The following is a 23,616-nucleotide window of genomic DNA, read 5'->3' as shown; positions in this document are numbered from 1 at the left end:
AAAGGTTTAGTCCGAAAAATTCCTCACAACAATTTTTTCTCGTAGATTTGATCAGGAGTTTCAAGATCAACTCATGAGTAATGTAATTAAATATATAGTCTAAACTTTGGAGCGAAAAATTGACTCTTGTTTGGAAAGCTTAGATTTCATGTTAAAAATAAGATACCTTTTTGATATCTGGCGATCTTATTTCATGCTGAATTAGCGTTTCATTAGTTATTTTGAACAAGTTTTTGACAAGAATTCTACTATGTTGTTATACTTTGCTACTCCTTTTAGCAAAGTCATCTATAAAAACGTTGTCAATATCTTAATACAGGCAAGTTTTGCACTCTGTCTCAATAAATGCATGACAAACGAGAGCCGTGTAGGCCATAATTATCAATCTTAATACATTATGGCGTCACCACCCCCGACCTTGCAAGGGTGGCACAGCAAACTACTATTCTCGTTTAAAAAAGCACGATATCGTCGCAATTTTGGTTTAAGATCAGTGAGATAAAGTGTTTTTTTTATCCACAGTCTTTTCCATTTTCAGTTCAGGTAATAACGAAATCAGTTTTCCTATTCAAAATTTTAATTAACAAAATTTACGGTAGCAACAAAAAATTGAAGGTAAATATGCAAGATTTCTGATTTTGTAAGAACTCAATTATCACGCATATGCTGAAACAGTTTACTGAAGGAGCTAAACTGGTGCTTATGTGCTGACAATTGATATGAAAAGTGCATAAAGGCGACCTAATGTTTCGATATTTTTTTGTTGCGCTCTGACTTCTTCTATTAAAATGTTTGATTGTCCTGTTGCGTCAGCTGAACACAAACGCGCACCAGTATGAAAAAAAAACGACCAACTATACTGCATCCCAGACTGAGTTCTCAGAACAAAACTAATACTGATCAGATCGTCTCAGACTTATGTCACCCCTGATCTAACTCTTCCAAATTACTTCTGATCAGTCTTTTGTGTGCTCGCAGTTTTCCGTGCACTTGAAGGGCACTCGACGTCATCTCTGATCAGGCCATTCGAGATCGAAAAAAACCCCATTATTCGAGTTAACTTCGATCAGTGTCCAGACTTTCGTGCAACCCTGGTCCAAAAAATTTTTGTTTCACTGTTCAGACTTTGATGCACTCCAAAACAAAAAGCTCCGCGTCAAATTTTCCTGCGCTCAAAATTGCGCGTGACTGACTTTCCTGCGTTCATAACAGCTATTGATCAGAACTTCGAGCGTTCAAAACAGCAAGTGATCAGACCTTCGAGCGTTCAAAACCGCAAGTGATCAGACCTTCGCAATTTCAAAAGCGTAATTGATCAGACCTTTGCGATTTCAAAAGCGTAAGTGATCAGACCTTTGCGTGATCGAAACTGCAAGTGGTCAGACTTTCGTGAGTTCAGAACTGATATTCATAAGCCAAACATTTTAGATTCATGAGCCAACATATTCCGTATCAAGGAATTAAGTATATCTGGTCCCAGTATAATCTATATTAATTTATTTTAAACTATCCCAACAAAATATGGGTGAGTTCTTCAGTCTTTAAAAAACCTATTATCTATTATACAGAAACTTTATATGCAGCAGTGTAACCAAGGCTTTGGTTTGGATATTGGCTTGCTTGTGCCAGAAAAGGAGCAATCTGACCTTTGCGAGAATGCTTTACCATTACGAACAGCTGAACTCAATCGGCGGACATTCACCACTGGAAATGAAAAACAAAGACAAGCGTCAAATAGTGGCCTTTAGTAACAATTGTCCACTAACCCCTGGCTGCGCCTGGACATATTGAAATACAGTGCTCAGTCCAAAGGCGGTATGAAAGATCTGGGTCGCCCAAATGCTCCAAGAAAAGATTTAAGTTTGACTTTATGAAAGGCCATCTCAACTGCACCTAAGTATTTGCTGCTGAACACTACCTCGACAATTTTTTTTCGGCTGGTACTTTCTTGCGTTCGATCACTGGTCCAGAGCATGTAGTTTCGAGCCCAAATTTACCCTTGTGTTGCTTGAAGATGGTTTGATTGATGATTGCTTTGTTCTGGAACCTCAACCAGGGACAAACTCTCATCAGAACAGGCTGTGTTGTAACATATGCCATAAATATCTAGCTAGAATCTTGTTTAAGATCATGCAGTTTGAGGTACATAATCTTTTGGCAACCTTGCAAATGGCAAGGAGAGATCAAACAAGGAAGAGCATCAATGTGGATCACTTCATCCTAGTTCGACTAGTAAAGCTCTTTCTCTAAAACATATTTATACAGGATCTATTCTGTTTCAACCGACCCTCAATCCTTTACCTTTTTGGGCATATAATTTTTACGCCCAAACCTTAACGGCGCACGTGATGTTTTTTTTTACATAGTAGTGTGCTATATAACAACAAAATTTGTAAGGAAGCAGGGGAGGTGTTAGTAAAAACATTGGGGGAGGGGGCAGGATTCTTTATACTCCTCGACTCTTCAATATGAAGTTTTCTTCAGCTTGATAAGTACCATGATTCCTTTACGATTCTCAGAAACTCCATCTATAGCTCCTAATGCCGTTTGAAATTCATTCAAAAATTGGGCTCTAAAACTCCTCTCGAAAAGGAAGATATTATTTTTATTTCAATGAGGAAAAAAAGAGATTGCTTTGTTAGTTAATGAATTCCGAATTTGAAGATATTATAGTTTAAAATTGCTTGAGTAAATATTTTATTTAACTCAGTTAAAATTTACAAAGCCGCTACAAAGTTATTTCACCGTAAAAAGGTCATTCACAACTTATTTCGCAACCTCGATTAATGAAAAGAGCAGCTTCATTACAAATTTCTGCAAACATCAGAAAGCTGAATTGTTTACCAGAAAAATAGGCCAGCATTTACTACGAGCGGCAATAAAGCGTTAGTAATGGGGTCATAGTTACTTTTGTTGCCAAGTCACATAAATAATCAAAGAAAGCCAATCAGTGAAACATGAAGTAATATTTGACCCAAAATCTGTGTGGCAGCGTTTCTACTGTCACCACCTTTAGGACAAAAGTTAACGACCTCCGTGTAATTTTAAAACCGATTAACTATTTCTTTCACTTCAAAGTGATTAATGTTTTCATATTTAATTGGCAATTGTTTCAGTTTTATGGGTAAACAATATTTGTTTACTTTTCAGGAAAACATGAAAAATAAACATTGTGTAAACACTTGAGTTTCAGTTGAATTCATCGTGGGAGAGTGAGACAGGTAAAGGTTGCAAGCGTGCATCAGGTATCAATTTTGAAGAGCAAAAGAACGAATTCGTGGGTTTAATTAGTTTAACCTGACTCCTTCCCCCAGCCGATATTGTATCGAAATCTTAGATCATGTTTGGCTCATTGAATTTCGGAAATAATGACAGTTGCATCTATTATTAAGGGGGTCATCTAGGTACTTAAACTACAGTTTTTTTTAAGTTAAACAATAAAAAATTTGATCCGTGTTGAACCCAGAAAATAGGGAATTGTCCCAATTTATTCGAAAAATAATTTTTTTCCCACTGACAAAGACCATAATGGGGAAATAGAACTATTTTAAAAAATACATTTGGACAATTCTCTGTTTTATCTCATTATTGGGCTTAACACGTCTCTAATGCGCAAATAAATTTTTATTTAACTTACATAAACTGTTATCAAAAAACCGAGATACCCTACCCGTTTCTGTCCTGGTCGTTTGTCGATTTTAGAAAGGGGAACGCCTATTTTATTCCTATTTTTTAAAAATAACACATCACAATAATGCTAAACAATTAATCGGAAACAACATTTAGTGTGCGATGTGGTAGGGGTTGAGCTAAGATTGTTCAATTGTTACAAGGCTAACAAGCATGCCGTTGTTCAAGGAATTAAGGAAGACAATTATTGGCGCATAATCCCTATCGTAAAATGACAAAAAGACGATAACTCATTTTCAAACTTTATGCGGAAGACAATTGAATGGATCTAATAATGATATTTTCACGTTTATGTTTGTAATATGCTATATTCACTATTCATACATACCACTCTCGGTCATAATTACAAAACATTGGAAAGAGAATTCTAGGTCGGATTTCGCTATCGTTTTCTTCTTTCTGCCTTTGAGCAGAATTATTGTTAGGAATGGGAAAAGAGATTGCTGCTCTAATTTTTGGTTCATACTGCAAAAAGAAAGAAATGGGTGTTAATTTTCTGTGAATTATTTTAATGGAATTAACGTTAATTCCTGAATTAGTCTCCATCAACCATTAAAAAAATCAAGAATCAGGTTCTAAGTTTGTCAGCTGTGCTAAGTTATTACATCATTAAAACTTGAATCACGATTTTATAGAAACCTGAAGACAAAAAAAGCTTCAGTTCAACTTGGCCCAAATTTTAGAAGAGCCTGATTATGAAATTGTTCTGATAAATCATCAAATTCAAACAAAAAAAAACAGATGGAAAAGTATTAGAGAAACCCTCGTGGTTATATGACCCAGCGGTATCAAGAATAGTTCTTTTTTGAGCACTTGATTGCAAAAAAGTAAGATTTTTTTCTGCAGTGATCCAACAACATAGAATTTGAAAATTAGTCATGCTTTAATTTCTGGAGAGTTTTTAAACTAGCTCACGGAAACAGTACAAATACCAAAACTTTATGAAAAATTTCAGCAGAGAAATTTATTTGAATCTCATTTTAGAAACCAGAATCATTATAGAGTGTTTGCAGGTATTGAGCATTCAAGCGGCTCGAGTATTCTAAAGAATCTGCACCAAATTAAAATGAGTTAGGCATTCAATTCAGCGTAAACCGTTTCCGATAACCGTGTGCTCGAAAGATGCAGTTATCATGGATGCTCGAAAGAAAAAGAGGGTTGTCTCAAATTTGTGACGAAGCCAGTACCTGGACCAAGAAATTGATAGAACACTTTTATGAATCAGTAATAAGTAGTAATGATAACTTAAAGACCAGAGAAAGTATTGTAAAAAACATGAAGCATTTTTGAATGCGTGATCCCATAAAACTACAGAAATGCATGAGTCATAATAATGATTGCAAGTCAATAAATCAAGCGTAGCTATTTTGAAGTACTACTGCTATTTAATTTGAAAAAAAAAAGTTTTGCAGTTATTCGTTTTTGCATAATGCAGAATGTTGAGCGAAAGTCAATGAAATATTCAGAAACAAGTGTTTCGGTCAGTCCTTTTACGAGAAAACGCAAAAAGAGAAAAAGAAGATAGAAAATTCATTGTTCTGATAGAGTACGGAAAAGCAAAAAAAGGTTTTAGATACGCGCCGACTTTTCATAGCAATTTTTGCTGTTGAAACTCTACCATTATTTCACAAAATTCAACAGTTAAATCTGTAAACTTGAAATTTAAATATTTTCCTTTGTGGCAATAACTGATTTCTTTGCTGAGAAATCTTGATTGCGCCAAAATTATTGTTCCGACCCCTCTTGAGGGGGGAGGAACTATATACTCAACTGGGTTTTTTTGTTCAGTCAATTTTGGCTGATCGATATATTCATCGTAGAGAGTTGAGACTGGTATTATTAGAAAGCTTGTCCAGCGTAGAATATGGAATTAAAAAGATTTTTTTGATTTATGTTTTTGACAGGGAGATATCGAGGTTTAAACATTCGAGAAAATAGACTGAATTCCGTTGATTTCATACACCTTTTTTTGGAATTTTTGACTAAAATTTCGCCATTTTTGATAAAATTTAATAAAATTTTTCATGTAAATGTTGTTGAGTTTACGCTTCAAGACAAAACACATTGTCGGCTATTTTCATTGAATTTTTTTGTCACAAATTCCGGCTAAAAATTTTACAAAATTCAGACTTCTTCATCAAAAACAGCACGAAATAAGTTTCTTTAGTCCACTCTGATTACATTTGCAGGAAGTGCACACCCAAACACCACTAACACAATCTTTTTAGACTGAAAAGGGGGCTAATTCAATTTCAAGTTCCGTTGAGAGCGCTCTGTAAAAAAAAGTTTGCCGTTTTTTGCTAACTTTATTCGTTGATTATCAAAAACGCAGCATTTACTTTTGATTTTGTAACAAACAAAATATCTATATCAATGACATTCCAAAAATTAAATATTCCTAGTGGACAATCAACATTAGCAGGACTAGTTCTGTGCCAATCTTAAACAGTTACAATCCAAAAATATTTCGGATTGTCATCAGTCGCTTTTTAAAAAAAAATCGATCTTTTTTATATTTTTTAAATAACAGAACCTTTGAAATCAAAGCTCATTAGTGAGAGGTGCTATTGGCTTCCTAATTAGCTCAAAATTAATTCATCTAGTTGATTGCTTGAAAGCTTAGGGTCGTTTTGACTTTTAAAATATTTTATTTTTAAATAAAAAATGCCTTATTGAACTTTGCCTCCATTTTTCACTTACTTTGGTCAACTTGTAGCTTAGTGTCAGCAATCAAAGAGTGCTCCTTGTTTCTGCTGAATTCAAATAGAGTCTTTATTGCGGTTATAAGCCTTAAGTTATGCTGTTCTGGCTTTGATATTACTGGATTTCACAATTTTTTTTTAGTTTTTAGGTATTTGACCATTTTTCATCTTTTCTAATTTTGTCAATTTATCACGGTATTGTCAGTTCATATATCACATTTTTCCCGTACAAAATAACAAACAATAGATAATATTTAAATCCTTAAAGATACAGATTGTGAATCTTTACCGCTTCGACAATACTTTCTCGAAGAATTTAGTTGAATTTTTTGTTTTTGTCTTCAACTGTCGTTTTTACTTTCTCTTTTTAGTCGCATTTAATTTCCTGTACAAAGACTCGATTTAATTGGGTTTTACTTGAAGAGTAGGTGAGCCGACGTTCTGATATTAGGCGATAGATTATGGCTTTCATGACTTTGAGAACAATTGTTTTCCAAAATGAAAAAAAAATTCAACTTCTCAATTTTGTTCCTTTTATTGTCTGTTTGTTACCTGGTCTCGTTAATTAAAGGTTAAAGATGACAATATTTATGTCAAGAGAAGGCGTCAACAGGCATTGGTTTCAAAAATTCTAATGTTTTTAAAGAATTCGTTATGAATTTAATGGCTTCGACACGGATTTTTCGCAAAAAAAAAAGTAAATTAATTTTTGTTGTCAAATTAATTTTTGTTGTCAAAAAAAGTAAATTAATTATTGTTGTCAAATTTGGCGTTCTCTTTGTAGACGTAAGACATGTTCTAGATAAATGCAGGTTGCGAGGGCTTCCTTTGGAAGAATAAAAGAACCTATTCAATTTTTTCATTTTCTAATTAATGGCTTTCATGTCTTTGGAAGTAAATTTTTTTCGATAAAAACAAGCTTTACATAATCTTGCTTTTTTTCTTTTTGGTCTAATTGTTACCTAGTTTCATTAATGAGAACTCACTTAATACATTTCATGGGAAGGCGTCAAAAGGGCCTGGTGTCACAAAATCTAATGTTTTAAGAGAATTCGTTATGACTTTACTGGCTTCTACACGGGTTTTTCACAGAAAAAAGTAAATGAATATTTGATTTTTGTCATATTTGACGTTCTTTTTGTAGATTTAAGACATTCTGGATAATCGCAGGTCTCAAGGGCTTCCTTTGGAAGAATGGACGAACCTATTCAACTTTTTCATTTTGTAATTAATGGCTTTCATGTCTTTGGAAATAAATTTTTTTCGAAAGAAAACAAGTATTACATAATTTTGCATTTTTTCTCTTTTGTCTAACTGTTGCTTATTTTCATTAATGAGCGGCCACATAATACAGTATCGGTGATCGACGAAGATGCAATCGAACATATTTTGGGGGCCAAAGTATGGCATTACGGCTTCCAAAGCATTTTCTGGAAAGTTTTAATTGATTTTTAGTTTGTTGTCTATTTGTTGTTCTTTTTGTAACTGCATAAAAACACCAAGAGTTCTTAATTCCCTTCTATAGAAGCATTGATAATTGTAAACCTATGAGATACTTTAGTTGATTCCTAATGGTTTTCATTAATTTGAAATTGTTTTTTTTTAATTCAGCGAATTTTCTAACTTTAAAGTTTCTGTTCTTTTTTGTCTAATTGTTACCAAGCTTTATTATGAACTGTTCGATAACCATTTTTTTCTGGTGAATTATAAGTTATTTTGTTTATTTTCAGTTTTTTCTGACGCTATTTTGACTTTGTTATTAAGTTTTGTTTTTTAAAACGGACATAAATTTTTTGATTTAATTAATGTTTGCTGTTGTTGTTTGATTTTGCCGTTCGTCTTCGCTCCCTTTCTTAATATCGGCATATCTCATTAATCTAATGCATCATTTTTTTTCGACTGAGTTATTTGCTTTGGAGGCTATCTTTTCGTTCATAAACCAGTTTTTTTTTAAAACACTTGAATTTTTTGTGTTTTTCTATCTGTTCCTCATTTGGTAGACAATTATGCCAAAAATGTGGATGCGATCGCACATTACCGAGCCGCCTTGTTTCCTTAAGTTGCACACTTATCTCTCGTGAAAATATATACACAAAATTTCCAAAAATTTGGTGCAATAATTTTTAATAAGGAGCAACAACCAAGAACAGGAAAATCAATTTTTATTTTTCAAGCATGCAAAATAAGAAGCTTTTGAATTTTTCTGATGCATTGAAAGGACCCAAATAAGGAACAATTGTTTTCAATTGCTTTCCGAAAAGATTTTTCAAATTTTTCAATTTAGATTTACAAAAATTTTTTTACCAATTGATTGTCTGTAGAATGAGTGACTGTACTAATGGACTGTATTTTTTTTTAAAAAAATTTGAATCTGTTTCAATGGTAGTTTTTGTTTAAGAATTGAATAACTATAGTTTGTCTAATCAATCCTTCTTAGTTTTTAACGTGATTTGAAAACATCATTATTTATTAAAAAACCAAATTGAATCGAATTTTTAAAAGACAGAAATGTATAGAGATAAAATTGTAATCTTCCGTTGTTTAGGTCACTCTAGCACAAACAATTTTACAGTCATTGAATTCGAATTTTTCCGTACTTAATAAACCATATACACGGCATTAATTATATTTCGATGATCGCTTTGAATTGTGAACTTTGCGTCAGATTGACCTGTGTACATTTGGTTTCTGGGATGCTTCTTTCTAATGTTAATGTTTCTTTTGTAGCTAATTGTTCTTTTTTTTCTAAAGCCAAGAAAGAAACTCGTATATTTTATAAAATCAACGTGGACATTTTCATTAGCAGTCAGGAAAAACTAAGCAGAGCCTTTCTGCTGACATGATGGCATTGTTTTTCGACAAAATTGTCTCCCAATTTCTCTTTCCAAAGGCTTTGAAGAGTAAATTATGTGTGTTTATATCACAAAGCAGTGGATGGAAAAACAGCAGCTCGATACAACTACCTTTTTTCGCATTCTTCTGGCAAACTCCCTGCAATTCGCATACAATTCAATTTCATATAAACTCAAAACCTAACGGCCCTGAGATTATTTCATTTTCGCCATGAACAATTTTAAAACTATTAAAAACTTTTTGGAGCAAAAAACAGTAAGCTGAGTGTATTCCTTAGAAGAAAAAACAAATGAAAGGAAAATTATCTATCCAAAGATTAATTAGAACCATTTATTAAAGTAGAAGACAGCTAACAAGCATAGCTACATTTTCGAGTCAATGTGAAACCTGAATTGGAAATTTATCACTAGCTTTGATGTTGTTTAAAACAATTTCAAAAAATATCTGTTGCATAAAACAAAGAAAAAAGAAGGCACTTTTTTGATGCAGTTAAAACCTGTTTGACTTTAGTTATTTGTCCTATTTTTGCAAGCCTTTAATCATTTTCCTGCAAATCTTTCCTGTCAAGCGTTCGTGCGAAACCGGTCAAAAAAGTTCTTCGACCCAGGGGTCGTGGAAACATATGTGTTTTCCCATTAGGTGTTCATTTCAAAAATTCAATCTTGGACCAAACAAGAAATTGGCGTTGATAAAGAAGATAAAAGAAAATCTAAACTCGTTTTAAAAAACAATTTACCTCGAGGTTTATTTGATGTTTCTTCAAACTGCAACATTACAGCCAAGCATAAGAATCTCAGAGTTTACCAAAAGCAACTAAAGTTGGAAAAAAATTAGTAAACGTTTGCCTTTTCATGCAGTTATTTTAGAAAATAAGCAAGTTACCTATGCACTTAAAACAGATAAATTGTAATTTTTAGATTTTTTTCTCGTAAAAACATTTTCTATATTATACAATCAATATTACGAAGGAAAAATAAAATATCTGCATTTTTCCGGTTGCATATGCTTAAATCTGAAATCTGATAATTTTATTGTTCAAAAAGTGGCGGTATCAGTTCTCTAAAGGAAAAAAAACTAAGTTTTCAGATTTTTGAAATAATTTTGTCATATCGTTTGTTTTGCTTTCTTAAATCGAATAAAAGTTCTTGTTATTGACTAATTAACTAAGGATATCGTTAAATTGAGTCCCCGTTGAACTTTATCAGTTTTTCGAGGTAAAATTAGAGAAATTTATGTTTTAATACTATTGATTAAAAATTTTGTTTTCATTTCTTAAGATGCTTTCCAAACATTTGGAAAGATATATTTTTAGGCTTGCAATCTTCACAAAATCTAAATTCTAAAGCCTTTTTTGGTATAAATATTATTTAAAAACACTCATCCAGTTTTTTCGGCGTATGTGCTATTTGATTTTCTCATTATTTTGTTTGATTTTAATCGTTTCCGATGTGAAATAAAAGCAAAAAATAAATTTTTAAAATTTTTGCTGGAGCACTATCATAATTTCTCTTGTATTTTCTGTTGATTTGCAGAGAGAAATTTCAGCTGCTTCTACAAGGTCACGTGTGAGAAGTTCTCGGCATGTCAATCATCTCTTATTCTAATTTCTAGTATGCATTTTCTTTTTTATAAAATGTTTATAAAAACAAAAGTTATTAGTACTGAGGAATTCTTCAGCAACTTATCCTGTGATCATTCTTTGTTCCCTAATTTTGGGTTTCAATACTTTTACAAATTGGAATTTTTCTGTGAAATTTTGATCTACAGGTTTCTGAACTTCCGAACTATAGAATCAACCATGAGTTCTTTATCGTACCGTACTGGGTTAATATTTTTCCATTACTAATGAGAAAAAATGCACAATTTTTTTTTTCTTAATACTTGTTCATGGACCCTTTTTCACCTGAAAATTATCGCTGCTAGGATTAATATGGCAAGATGAAAATGTTATTGTAAATCAAATTACCAATATTTAATTGTGTCCGTCTGTTTTTGCGGATGACTCTTCTATAGGTGCGTATTTTCATGTTTCCTGAAATGAGGAATTCCTTTCACTTCTTCTCATGGACAAAGTTATTATTTTCCATAGCATATATTTACAAAATACCGCGTGTTTATGCAATAACAATGAATTGTAGATCCTATTAGGAAATAGGAAAGGCCCAATTAATTAAAGTGTATCATTAATGTGTTATAGGGTAAGGGAACATCCCAAAAAATTGAAACCTGGTACACCTTGATTACACATGCATGATCTTGAGATTGAGATCTCTTGCAAAACATGAAACAGTAACTTTTTTGGTAAACCTTGGTAATATCTTATCACAGTAAACCAAGAAAAATTAAGAAAATTAAATGTGACTGATAAATTACAAAGCACTCTTTTTACTTTTACAAAATGATGCTACAAGCACAAACTTACGTCAAAATAAAAAGCCCTAAAAACACAAATAAAGATTTGTAAAAGCTTGAAGATATGTTTTACTTTTACTTTTAAAAAGGAACAGTCCAGCTTGAAACATGAATTATATTTAATTTTTTACAAATAATAAAACCTGATTTGAATAATATTAACATGTAAGTGTTTAACCTTCGTTTACATTCGTGAAATTTACATTTTTATATAAGAAAAAAAAAATAATTGTAATCAAAATATGAGCTTCAAAATGGTACATAATAATTGTATTGACCGGTATCGCCTCGTAACAGGCTCTACCCAAATTAATCAAAACACGCATTATTTTTTAAAACATGATGCTGAATCACTACAGAAAATTCTGTAGACAAGGGGGGGGGGGGGTCGTTCCCAAATGGTTTATTTCACATTTCGCCCCCCCCCCCCCTCACCGCGTGCCATGGATTGCCCCCTCCACATATTCTGTTGTTATGTAGCATGTTACTATAAACAGGAAATGTGGCCCGAGACCGAGGGGCGTGAAGGGGGGGGGGAGAATAAATTTATCTTTTAATTGAAATTTAAAAGCATAAGTAATTGAACAGCAATTTAAAAAAGCATAAGTAAATTAAGAGCACCCCCCCCCCCCCCCCCCCCACCCACGCCGGTAACCTAATTCATAACGCAACCTAATTATACCCACTCCGTCTTTAAGTAGAACTGATTACAGGAGGACAGATTAATTGAATTTCAATAAAACCAGTACACCCTATATGAACCTTATTAACCTTAAAGTAACAATCAAGAAAGAAAAGTATTAGCATTTATACTTACACAAGATTTCTAAAGCTTTAAAACATTTCAAATTGTCCATAGTTAAAAAATTGTCATATCTTTTAGGTCAACTGATGCAATCGGCTAGTGGAACCCCAGCATTCGAGATTCTGCACACCTTGTCCGAGTCATTTTTGCCTCATTTCCCACACAATTAACTTATTGACAAACAGTCGAATAAAGCAAATTGTTCACTTTTTAACTTTGTCACTTGTGAAATCATTTCAAGACTATTTCCAAGAACTGGGTCAACATCTTGTAGACAATCAGGGGGAAAAGTTTCGATAATAGGGTATTTACGGTGTTATTGAACCGTCGTGAGGGGGTTAGTGGGAGAGGGGGGGGGGGTGTTGGTAATTTTAGACCTATAGTTGCACCAAAGCGCGTCTGCAATTTATTTTCACAGCCGTTTAAACAGCGGCGGGCGTCCACATTAACTTGAAAGGCTTAGGTTGCACTTTTCACGTTTTAGTGATAATCGCAGGCAATGTTGTTCAGCTGTAGGGAAGCATTTTGTTTTGATTGGAAAGGAAGAATGGTTGAAAAGGCAAACAATGAAAAACAATTAAATTGATATTAAACTGGACGAGAGAAATAAAGAGGCGCATTTGTTTATCATTTAAAAGTTGTAAAACACTAAAACCACTTCAATTAAACTTAAAATCACTTCTTTTAATTTTCAAGTCAACAACCCTTTTTCAAAGTTAACGGAAAAATTAGCTTTAAAGTTATCCCTTTAAAAACTCATTTAAAGTTACTGCCGACACTTTTTCGTAAACAAGCTCTGATTGGTTACCTGCGTTAGCCAATAAAATTACAGGATATAAGCTTTATCGGGTTCAACTTAAGCGGGTAATTTCGCGCCAAAAAACGAGACCAGATAATTACTGACAGGCTGAAGTTTGGAGCCGGATAATATTTCTGGACGTTTGCTGGCAGGGAAAAAACTGGAACAGCTTTGATTTTTGGTCTAACCGACCCATTAATTTGCCCTAATTAAGGATATTTATTGGGAAGAATTTATCAGTACATGGTACAAATTGTCGACCATTTTAGATCATAAAATATACAATTAAAGCGTCGTATGGTACAATTTCAACAACACTCTAATTTGTCACAAATTTAAATCGAAAAAACAGCTGGAAATTACTTTGCAGAGCGGCAAATTTGCAGCGAAGTAGCTACAAAAACCCAATTTTGATTGAGTGAAATAGTTTCAGCAATTATTTCGAAGAGATTTAAAACTTGTTTATGTGTGTGAAATTCAACCTTACTTGTCAGAAAGCGAGAACAGAGAATTGTTACATTTTTGGTCGTTAAAAATACTACGAAGTTGTTTATATTATAAATAACTATTTTTGGTCAAAATGAGAGCGACAAATTACTTTGCAGATTTCGATGCAGCTCATTTTTACGACCCCCACAAATATCACATGTTTAACAGTAAGTGATGTTTCCTGCACTTTAATTACGACATGATGAAAATAAACCGCCGTGTCATTAATATTAGATTGGTTAATTAATTAATCAATTAATTAATCAGTTAATTAATCAAGTTGTTTATTAATTGATAATTGTCTTAACCTTGTTTGGTTGAGTATTCCTTATTTTAGGGAGCAATTTTAACTTTCTTTGTATTTAGTCTTAACTATACAAATAAACAGTCTACGAAACGTGGGGCCTTTTTGTAAAAATTGCACACTTTTTGTAAAATGTTCACAAGCGAATTTTGAAACTCGAATTAAACGGATTTGATTAACTGACTATAATTAACTGCCTATAATTAAAATTATTTGATTTTTTGTGGCATTTCACTAAGGGCTTTTTATAGGAGGTGTGGAGGGGGGGGGGGGGGGGTGGGTCGCGGGACATTGCAGTGGAAGAGGTGTGTATGATGCTTGTTGTTCTCAGCTCTATTTAAGATTCAAGTTTTTTCAATTTTTAAAGAATGACGTCACACAATAAAAATTAGAGAATTTTCAGTGTATGAGTTTATTTGAGACTTGATTCACGAGTCTCAATTAATGTTCAATTAAAGCTATTGATCTAAATTCCATCTTCAATTTTGATAATTCCATCGACTGGCTAATTAACAATTGTTGCAGTAAATTCCTTGGTTTCATATTAAGCCATATGTTAATGAGGGTTTTTTGTCGAATGTATTATGAGTTAGTATCTATTTTTCGAACACTGACGATCGCGAATCAAATGAAGCGCAACAACTGCGGGTATTTTTTACAAAAGATATTAAACGATTAACTAATGTTATATTTGAAATTACTAGTTAGCAAATTCACACAGCGGTTTTTAAGGTGCTTTTGTTCAAATTAACTCACACTCAGACAAAATTTTGGAATATAACCAACTTATCACAAAAGTTACACGGATTAATCGATTTTTCCTTTCCAATAGCCCAAAATTTTCTGCATTCAATAAGTATATGTAGTTTATAATTGTTTACATTTGTTTTTTATTGTTTAGAGGGGGATTAGAGTAGGAATGGAATGAGCATTTGAGCTAGGAGGAAAACAATTACATTGCTAAGCTAAGTGACCTTTTTCTGAGGAAAAATCGGGGAACAAAATAGTTTTCTCATCTTCCCAGAAACCCGGTTACTCCAAGACCCTTTTGTCATAGCGTAGTTACATCACACGCAATTAAAATATCAAACGATATGCTAATTAACTCCCCCCTCCCCCCACTTCATTTTTTGACCTCATTTCTACCTAAATTTCATCTTTTTATCCCACTGAATTAATCCTTCTCGATTTTAACTACATTGACAAAAGTTTTCTTATCAACAAGACCCCTTCTGTCATTTTAGATTCAACTTTAGCTCAAGAGAAAAGTTTACTAACAATATAAAATTTGCTCTAGTTTTTTCTGTTCAACACTTGAGCTCTCTATCTCGGCATAAATCGAGCCTCGCTCAAAACTTTAGGAAAAGAGCATTTAGCAACATTTGTCGCGAATAGACTCGAAAGCAGATCATGACACAGAAATCTACTTTTTCGAAATAAACTATTGATTGTAATACTTTGTACATTATAAACATTGATAAATTTACAGTTATAACTGAGAGTAGTTATAAAAGCGAGCTGTTGAGACAAGAAACGGCAGCCGATTTGTGATTGAGGTTGAAAATATTCGACGCACGTTGCGTTTTAGTAATAGTGGGCCAGTGGTTTTATTTACCCATTAAAAAACTGGATCCGCTTCTTAAATTGTTCCCCAAAATTAGAAGAGAAACGATGCAGCAACCTAGTAATTGCAACAGTAGCGGTAGCAACAACAGCAGCATATCAAACACTGCTACAAACATCTCAAATAACAGTTACCATTACAGCACAACTTTAAACACTAACCACGATTCTTCTTTTTCATCACTTGTTCGAAAATACAAATCGAGGTCTAGCCTCACTACTAATTCCATCGCTTCCAATTGTAACATCCCTTTAACACTTCAATCCCTACCCGGGGTAAACTCAAACCCCCATCACCCAAGCCCTTTAAATTCAAACAGCACTTTTACCCCCACCACATTACCCCCACCGTCGCTGACAACAGATACATCCCTCTTTTTATCCCACGGAATTCATGGAGGCGCTCTGGGACATCAGTCAGAACTTTCAACTCCCCCGGGAATTAGCGGAGGATTGTCGTCGTTAGCCCACCACCCCCTTAACAACCCGTTAGCTGCATCCGCGGCACCTGTAGACATTTTAGCCCCAGCTTCTAGTTTGGTTACTGCCTCGCCCCTCGTTTCGGCATCGGCTTTCGGAGGTCCGAATGGAGGTCTCGGATCAGGTGTTACGGGTGGTTGCGATAGCCCGACTTCGGGTGGTGCAGCGTCGGTTGCGGCGGCCGCGGCCTATGCTTACCGAAACACGCCTTATTACTATTTTTACCCAGGTATATGAATCTTAAAAATTAAAGCAATTTTTATAGTTATGAATTAAAATTGGTCAATTTGACCCTGTCAAACTTCCAAAACCTAGTTTTTGTCTTACCAGTCAAACTTCTAAAAGACCTCTCAAGTGTTCAAGTACGTGCTCTTTTGTTTTTGCTCATCTTTACAACGGAATATTAGTGGAAAGTGCATGATCTGCTTCGAAAAATATCACGTGTTCGCTAGTTTGTGACTAAATCTCTTAGACTGAGAGCAACCAATAAAAGTTTGTGACAACCAATTTTCTTTTGGAAATTTAATTTGTTGGGTTAGCGTTTTTGATAGTATTGGTTTCATTGACACACAAAAAACTTTTTAACTGACTGTCCAAAACTGACTTGAAGAGAAAAATTTAGGTTATAATACATTTCGTAACGCCAAAATTAATTTGCAGTTTTGGAACGATAGCTCTATCTACTAGTGATTTCATAAATAATAAGCAAAGTAACAAATACAAACTTATTATAGAAATTTAATAAAGTCTATCAAATATTTTGTTAACCTATTTAATTGATTGCTTTGTTGATTGATTTGCAAACTTTCATCCGAAGAGCTCAGTTTTTGACACTGCATGTAATTATCTCAATTGAAAACTTGAATTTTCTGTTTGAGTTTTTGCTTGTTTAGATATATTTCTTTCTTCTTCCATTTAAATCTTTAAATCTTCTTAGGCAGCATAACTTACTTACAAATTCGACCGTATAACATGATTACAAAAGATGAATATTGATAACATATTTATAAACTGTTCCTTCGAACTGGTTTATTATTTCCTAATCACGAGTAAATTGATTTAGATTTCACTGAAGTTTTTCAAGACGTCTTCTATCAATGAAAATTTAGATTTTCATTCAGTTGCATAACCATTCAGTTTTTGGGCACTGTCCTATAAAAGTTCTTTACTGTTCTCGATACGGATTTAGTAGTACTTATGTTATATTAGTCTACAATTATGCAGAACAAATTGGAAATTTTAAAATTTTTGATAATTAAATAATTATTAAAAAATTTGAGTTCTGCGCGTACTTCTTAACCATTTCCAAAAGTACTGCAAATCTTTCTCTCTATAAATCTCATACCCTTAATGCGAATGAAACCTCATCATGATGAAAATGATCGAGGGCGATTTATTTTTTGGGTCAGACTGGGCAACAATTGCAAAGAGTTGACCAATTTTATTCTTTTAGGAGCTACCGATTTCTCCTCTGCATTCGACACAGGTGGGCTAGCAGCCACAGGAGGGGTGCTGCCAGGTGTCACTGGTGCCCATCACACCCCAGCTGTGGGGGAGCCAGAACAGTGCAAAGTGTGTGGGGACTATGCCTCTGGGGTACACTTCGGGGTGCTAACCTGCGAAGGGTGCAAGGTAGGAAAATATTTGGAAACAAAAATAAGCTTCCTAAGCTGGTATTTTTTTCGCGGATACTGATAAAGCAATTGCCCGTTTGAGCAATAAAATCATCGTTTAAAAATGAATTGAGTTTTACTACTAAAAGTTGGTTCACAAATCTGGGCACTGTATAATGTAATACGGGGGATACTGTAATACATATATTAGAGATCATCAATAGAAAAAGATAAGATCACTTCTAGATTATAATACGAGAGAAATTTTGTTGGATTCATTTTTTAAGTAAACCCCCCCCCCCCCCCCCCAACACAGCTACTAGTCAACTCACTCTTAACTGTGGTGCCAGCCCATGTTTCCTTTGTGGGCTTATATTTTTTTCTTCATTTTCTTCTAAGACTTATATGGTGCCCTACTACGGCCTTACCAAGTTTTCCAAGGTCGGTCAACCTGCATTATGTAAAATTATAACATTTGAACGTCTTTGGCCCTTTCCATAATTATAAAAGACCAATCGTAATTATAAAAGAAAACTTTAGGATAACAAGCGCTGTTATAAGTTGAGTATTGTCGGCATATAGCTTGTGCAAATATTGGAGAAATTATTTACTTTGAAAGTGCAACAACCCACCGCTGTGCATTTAACAACAAAAGCAAAGATTTCGGGCTTAGGGACCTCTAACAAACTATCTCCTTAACCACCCCTTAGCGTGTTAGCCGATTCACCACACCTGCGCAAGACCAAATGGTTATCTTGCAAGATTGTGCTAAAATTATTCAGAAAATCGATCCTGACAATCTTGCCAGATTCATGCAAAATTATTGATTTTTAGCATGATTCTGGAAACATCAACCAGAAATTTGCAAGATAACGATTCGATATCAATCCAGGTGGAACAAGTAATTTGGAAATTCTACGGGGGTTATATTATAACTGGGGGTTGAAACGAATGTATTTATTTTGACAGGGTTTCTTCAAACGAAATCATCGCGATGGAGTCACAAGCAACTCCGACAGCAAGAGCACCCCTTTGACATGCAACAGAGACCAGAAGTGTGAGATAAATGTGGCATCCAGGAACAGCTGCAGGTCTTGCAGGTACAGGAAGTGTCTCGCTGCCGGAATGTCCAGAGATTGTGAGTGATCAATTCCTATTCAATTAAATGGGGTTCAATTGCTTGATATATGAGATGTTCTCATTCAATGTCGAGTTACACGTTTTTCGGTTTTGCTCTGGAAAAAATAGATAAAAAACATCCATTGACCGATAACAGTCCGCTTGGCAAGAATAGTTTTTTTTCTGGGTAGATTCTGGTGGTGGTGGTGATGGGGGGGGGGGGGGGGGGTTCCTGAATGAACGGTTCTGATAAATGTCCGGAACTGCCTCAACGTGGCCTTCAGAACGTTGATCGTGTTCTGATGATCACATAAAAATACTGGTTGACATCTGGAACTGCTCAATTAATGCCACAAGTTTTTGTGATTTCACAAAAGTGACCTAACCATACTTGAACATATAGTGAATCTGCTGCCATAGTTTTGAATATTCAACTGGTAATTTTCTCTGTCGATTATATTCAATTTTTGAAAGTTTTTCCAGATCTTTTCCATTTGTGCCCCCCGTACATTTTGCATCCCCCCATTTTCAGAGCCCATGCGATTACATATATTAAAACATTAGGTAATATTATGGTACGTGTGCTTGCGCTTGAGGGGGGGGGGGGGGCATAAATATGCACCCATAAAGCAGAGGTGACAGGGGGCACAAAATGAAAAGCTCCGTTTATATGAAAACTTTCCCTTTTTAGTAAGCCATGACGTTTTGTTCTTGCCTTTGATTTGAGTTTTTCAATTTCAGCAATCAAACTTGGACGTCGGTCTAAAAATGAAAAAGTGATTCTGAGCAAAGACTGTGAAAAGAGTACAGCAAGAGGAGGCAACAGTCTAATGACCTTCATATCACCCCGGTCTCTTACAAACCCTATCACCCCGTTTTCGCCCTACCCAGACTTGAAAAGTCCTCTCAAATCTTTTGGAACCAGCCCCAGTTACAACGTCTCAACGGACGGATATTTATCAACACACCGACCCAGTAATTACGGACTTTCTTTCGACTATTCGAGCTATCGGCCAGATGCACACAATTTCTATGTGCCCACACAACCTAACACAGGCGGTATTTACTCGGGAATCAACCCAATGGAACCCATGAACTCGTTCGACCTCTACGCATCCTCGGCGACCAATCACAGCGCAGTACCGCCAACTTCTGTGCCACAGCTTGCAGCTCTCGGGTCGACGAATTCTGCCTCTTCGTTGCTTCCGAACATCTCAATGCCAAAACTGGAGCCTATGACAGGAAACGACTTGCAACTCACGACTTCACAACGAGAGACAACTCTTTCCCATGTCTCGACTGCACAAAACCCGATTTCGAGTCCAAATTACACGATTGCGACCGGATCCGACATTTCAGGTTCCGCCTCAGCAAACTTCAACTCTCACTTCCTGACTCACCCTTCGTCAGCCAATGGGCATCACGGATTCTTCTCGACCAATCACAGCGATAGCCTGACTAACTTCGCCAATCACAACTCTGTTCACTCGACAGGACACGGAACTAATTCGTGGTCTATTATTGATCATATCGTAACGTACTGAAGTGATCATGACATTTTTTCAGGAACTGCTTTCCAACCCCCCCCCCCCCCCCCCCTAGCTTTGTTATGATGCCCGCTCTCTTCTTAAGCAACCTATTACACTTAATATTACCCAAAAAATTTAGAGTACCTTAATTGGTGGTAGTTACTTATTGGGTTAATTTTGTATTTAAAGGTAGATAGAATGGTTGCCTACGAAGTATTGCATGAAATAGTTTATTGCTCTTAGCGACTGATTACTAAGAGCTTCATGCAATTTGTTTACCCGTTTAATTTTAGATGAAAGCAGTTTCAGTTTGTGTTTATGCTTTGAGTTAAAAAAAACTGCGGATAAATTTCCAATTTAAGCATTAAACTGTATATGACACCAGTCGACTGGCTCACTCTCATTAAGCTTACTTAAATGTAGTTGGCCAATTACACTTTTTAATATTTATTTTTATTTATCAAATCGTTTTTTCTCTCAAAGAATTTTTCGTGCATAGCTTTACTTTTAACAGAAGAATTTGTAGCCTTAACATCATGTGAGCTTTTATGGCCATGCCGGCCGCTTTCAATTAAAACTATATCGGTCATACTCAAAATCGGCAAAAAATTAAGAACGCTAATAGCGCGCTTTATGCTAATGTATAATTGCGGTTGATCAGAAAAATCAAAAATAGGATCTTTTCCGTTTGTGCCCCAACACCGTAGTGAGTGCATATCATTTGCACGCCCAAACAATGATTTACTGTAATGGTACGTACTCTGTAACTGGGGGTGCAAAACGAGCTGGTGGGGGGCATAGAAGGAAACTACCCGCGCAAACTTCTTCGGTAAAAGTTGAGGGTTCTAGGTCGTCGATTTCTAAATAGATTTGTATCAACTTCCTATCTTCGATTGCATTTTTTCCGATCGGCATAATTTTAAGCCGATGTCAATTTAAAACATCAACCAACTAATGTCTGACAACAATGAGAATTGCTCTTGAACGACACGCTGATAGAAAATTTTTCGACCACCCAGGGATTCGAAACATTGACCTCCCGATACCTAGCCCAATGCACTGCTCACTGGGCCATGCGACACTTCTTTTTCATTTGCTGCAACCAATTTATATTAGCAACAAGCTTTACTTCGGTGTGAGAGCAATAGAGATCACTCAAAATTGAATAACGAAAGCATGAAAAAGTCACTTGCGAAGTCAAAAATGTTCTAAAAGAAAAGCGCAAAATGGTCAAGCGGAAAATTTGCATAAAAAAAGACCAACACGTTTACAATAATTGCTATGAACTTCGTTCAAGAGCAATTAGTCGAGATCAATTGGACAACCCTTCGATGACTTTAATTGGATTTTGCAAATTTATTCAATAACTCAAATTAAAATTTCTTATGAATCCTGATATCTTCGGGTATATTGAGTGCAAAAGACATAGAACTGCGAATTAAATTGATTAATGTGAAATCTCATTTTTACGTGCAAGAGCAAAAACTTTACAGCAACTTTCTAAAAAACACTGACTATTTTGTCACAAAAAATCCTCTAGTTGTTTTTTCTAACAATAAGAAAGAAACTCAGTAGGAAGAATGCACATTGAATTTTTGTATTCACTGTAAATAAAAGTACTAGCTGAATCGAAGCAAGCGTTGATTTGCTCTCAAATGGAGCGAAAAAATAACAGACAGGTAAAACACAGAAACCATTAATAATTTCTCAATTTAAATCGAGGAGCAAACAATTCTTCTGCACTTGCAACAAAACCGAACATTCAAAAAACAAGAATAAAAACTGTACAAAAATAGCAAGAGTTAATGCACTGGAATCAATCTTGGCACTCGTCGAAAAAAATTTTAAATCATTAAAAAACGACAAACATGAAACTCTATGCTTTTCAGAAGTTGCTCAAATCAAAATTTCAGGGAGACAATTCAAAAGTGAAATTTAAACAGAAACTCAGCGCTACTTCCAAGCATGTAGCATGTGCAAAAAAGCCAGCATGCAGCGAAAAAAAAGTTTTCACTGAAAAAATACTCTTCCGTGTTTAATTCCAAGTTACTGCAACTATCAGTAAGTGATACAATCCTCTCAAATTTGTCGTCAGCTTTTAAGTGGACATACAGCTGCTCAACCTTTATTAGTGCGAATCAACTGATTGCACTTAATTTATCAAGTTGTTAGTCGAGAATAGTGACGAAACTATCGGACCTAATTGAGTCTTTCCAATTTTTAATAAATTCACAATTTTTGTAAAAAAAAAAGTCAGAACACGTGGTCAACGTTTCATTGAGACTTTGAAAGCGTTCAACTTAAGTTGAAAAACCGTTTATTTTTGGGATTTTAGAAAAGAATGCTGATCTTAGTGATTAGCTGGAGATGCGGTAAAATTATATGATAGACACATTCCAATGAGGTAATTGATCATTTTAATTTTTACTATCATTGGAGCTCCATTATATTTTTTTCTATATTAATAATTTTTGGTTACGGAGAACTATTCGGAAAAGGCAAACAAAAACGAAGATTTTGCAAACCAGTATGAGCATTTTATTGCTCTCAAAAGGGAACGGATTCTGCACTTACAAATTAAATAGCAAAATTTTCTTTCTAGTGCTTAAACAACCAGTAATTAAATCAGTATCATCAAAATGTGAAACTTTTTCTGTGTATATTAACGTAAGAGGCGGAGATAATTAAATGTGGCAGATAATAAGATGTGGAGATAAAAACTATTAAATAGTGATTGGTTTTGATTTTAAGAATTTAGTTGAAAAGAATTATTTTAAAGAAAAAATTAAATTATCTTTATTAATGCTTGTATTTGTTTTACAAATTAGTCTCAAACTAAGGAAAAGAACGTGGTCGAAATTTGCTCTTCAAACAATGAATTACTGCCGCATATATCCATCTCTCAGCAGTTTCGCTGAACCGTACTCATAAAACAAATAAAGCTCCAAAGGAGCTGCTCACACTTTTTGACCTTAGCGTGGGTGGTTGGGGGGAGGATTAGAAGAAGCAGAGAGAACTATTAAGGTGAATAAAATTCTCAAAATCAAATGACATTTTCACTTTGTTACCAGAGCATAACTTTTATACAATAGAAAAAAGCATAGCGCTGTATATTAAAGCATGACTTTCGGAAGCAGAAGTCAATGTTCTTTAATCAACACATGTTGAGATAATAGCAGTTAAATAAAATGCCAGTGT

At 34.7% G+C, this 23,616-nt stretch overlaps 1 protein-coding gene across 1 annotated transcript; it reads left to right on the top strand.

The window, feature by feature from the left end:
* The first annotated feature begins 15,587 nt into the window (after nt 1–15,587).
* LOC142337470 (uncharacterized) lies at nt 15,588–20,520 on the top strand. Its single transcript, XM_075386712.1, has 4 exons — nt 15,588–16,386; nt 17,611–17,789; nt 18,740–18,908; nt 19,631–20,520. Exons 1-4 carry the CDS (start codon nt 15,726–15,728, stop codon nt 20,431–20,433), a joined length of 1,812 nt encoding a protein of 603 aa, XP_075242827.1. The 5' UTR covers nt 15,588–15,725; the 3' UTR covers nt 20,434–20,520.
* The last annotated feature ends 3,096 nt before the right edge of the window (nt 20,521–23,616 follow it).

Source organism: Convolutriloba macropyga, chromosome 4 (genome assembly GCF_964194025.1).
Source record: "Convolutriloba macropyga chromosome 4, txConMacr16.3, whole genome shotgun sequence".
NCBI classification, from domain to species: Eukaryota; Metazoa; Xenacoelomorpha; order Acoela; family Convolutidae; genus Convolutriloba; species Convolutriloba macropyga.
This window is presented reverse-complemented; position numbering and strand designations above follow the sequence as displayed.

Excerpts from the sequence above, each read along its gene's own strand:
- LOC142337470 (XM_075386712.1), top strand. The coding sequence starts at position 15,726 with ATGCAGCAACCTAGTAATTGCAACAGTAGCGGTAGCAACAACAGCAGC. Across the intron at positions 16,387-17,610 it reads TTATTACTATTTTTACCCAG|GAGCTACCGATTTCTCCTCT; the intron begins GTATATGAATCT and ends TTATTCTTTTAG. Across the intron at positions 17,790-18,739 it reads TAACCTGCGAAGGGTGCAAG|GGTTTCTTCAAACGAAATCA; the intron begins GTAGGAAAATAT and ends TTATTTTGACAG.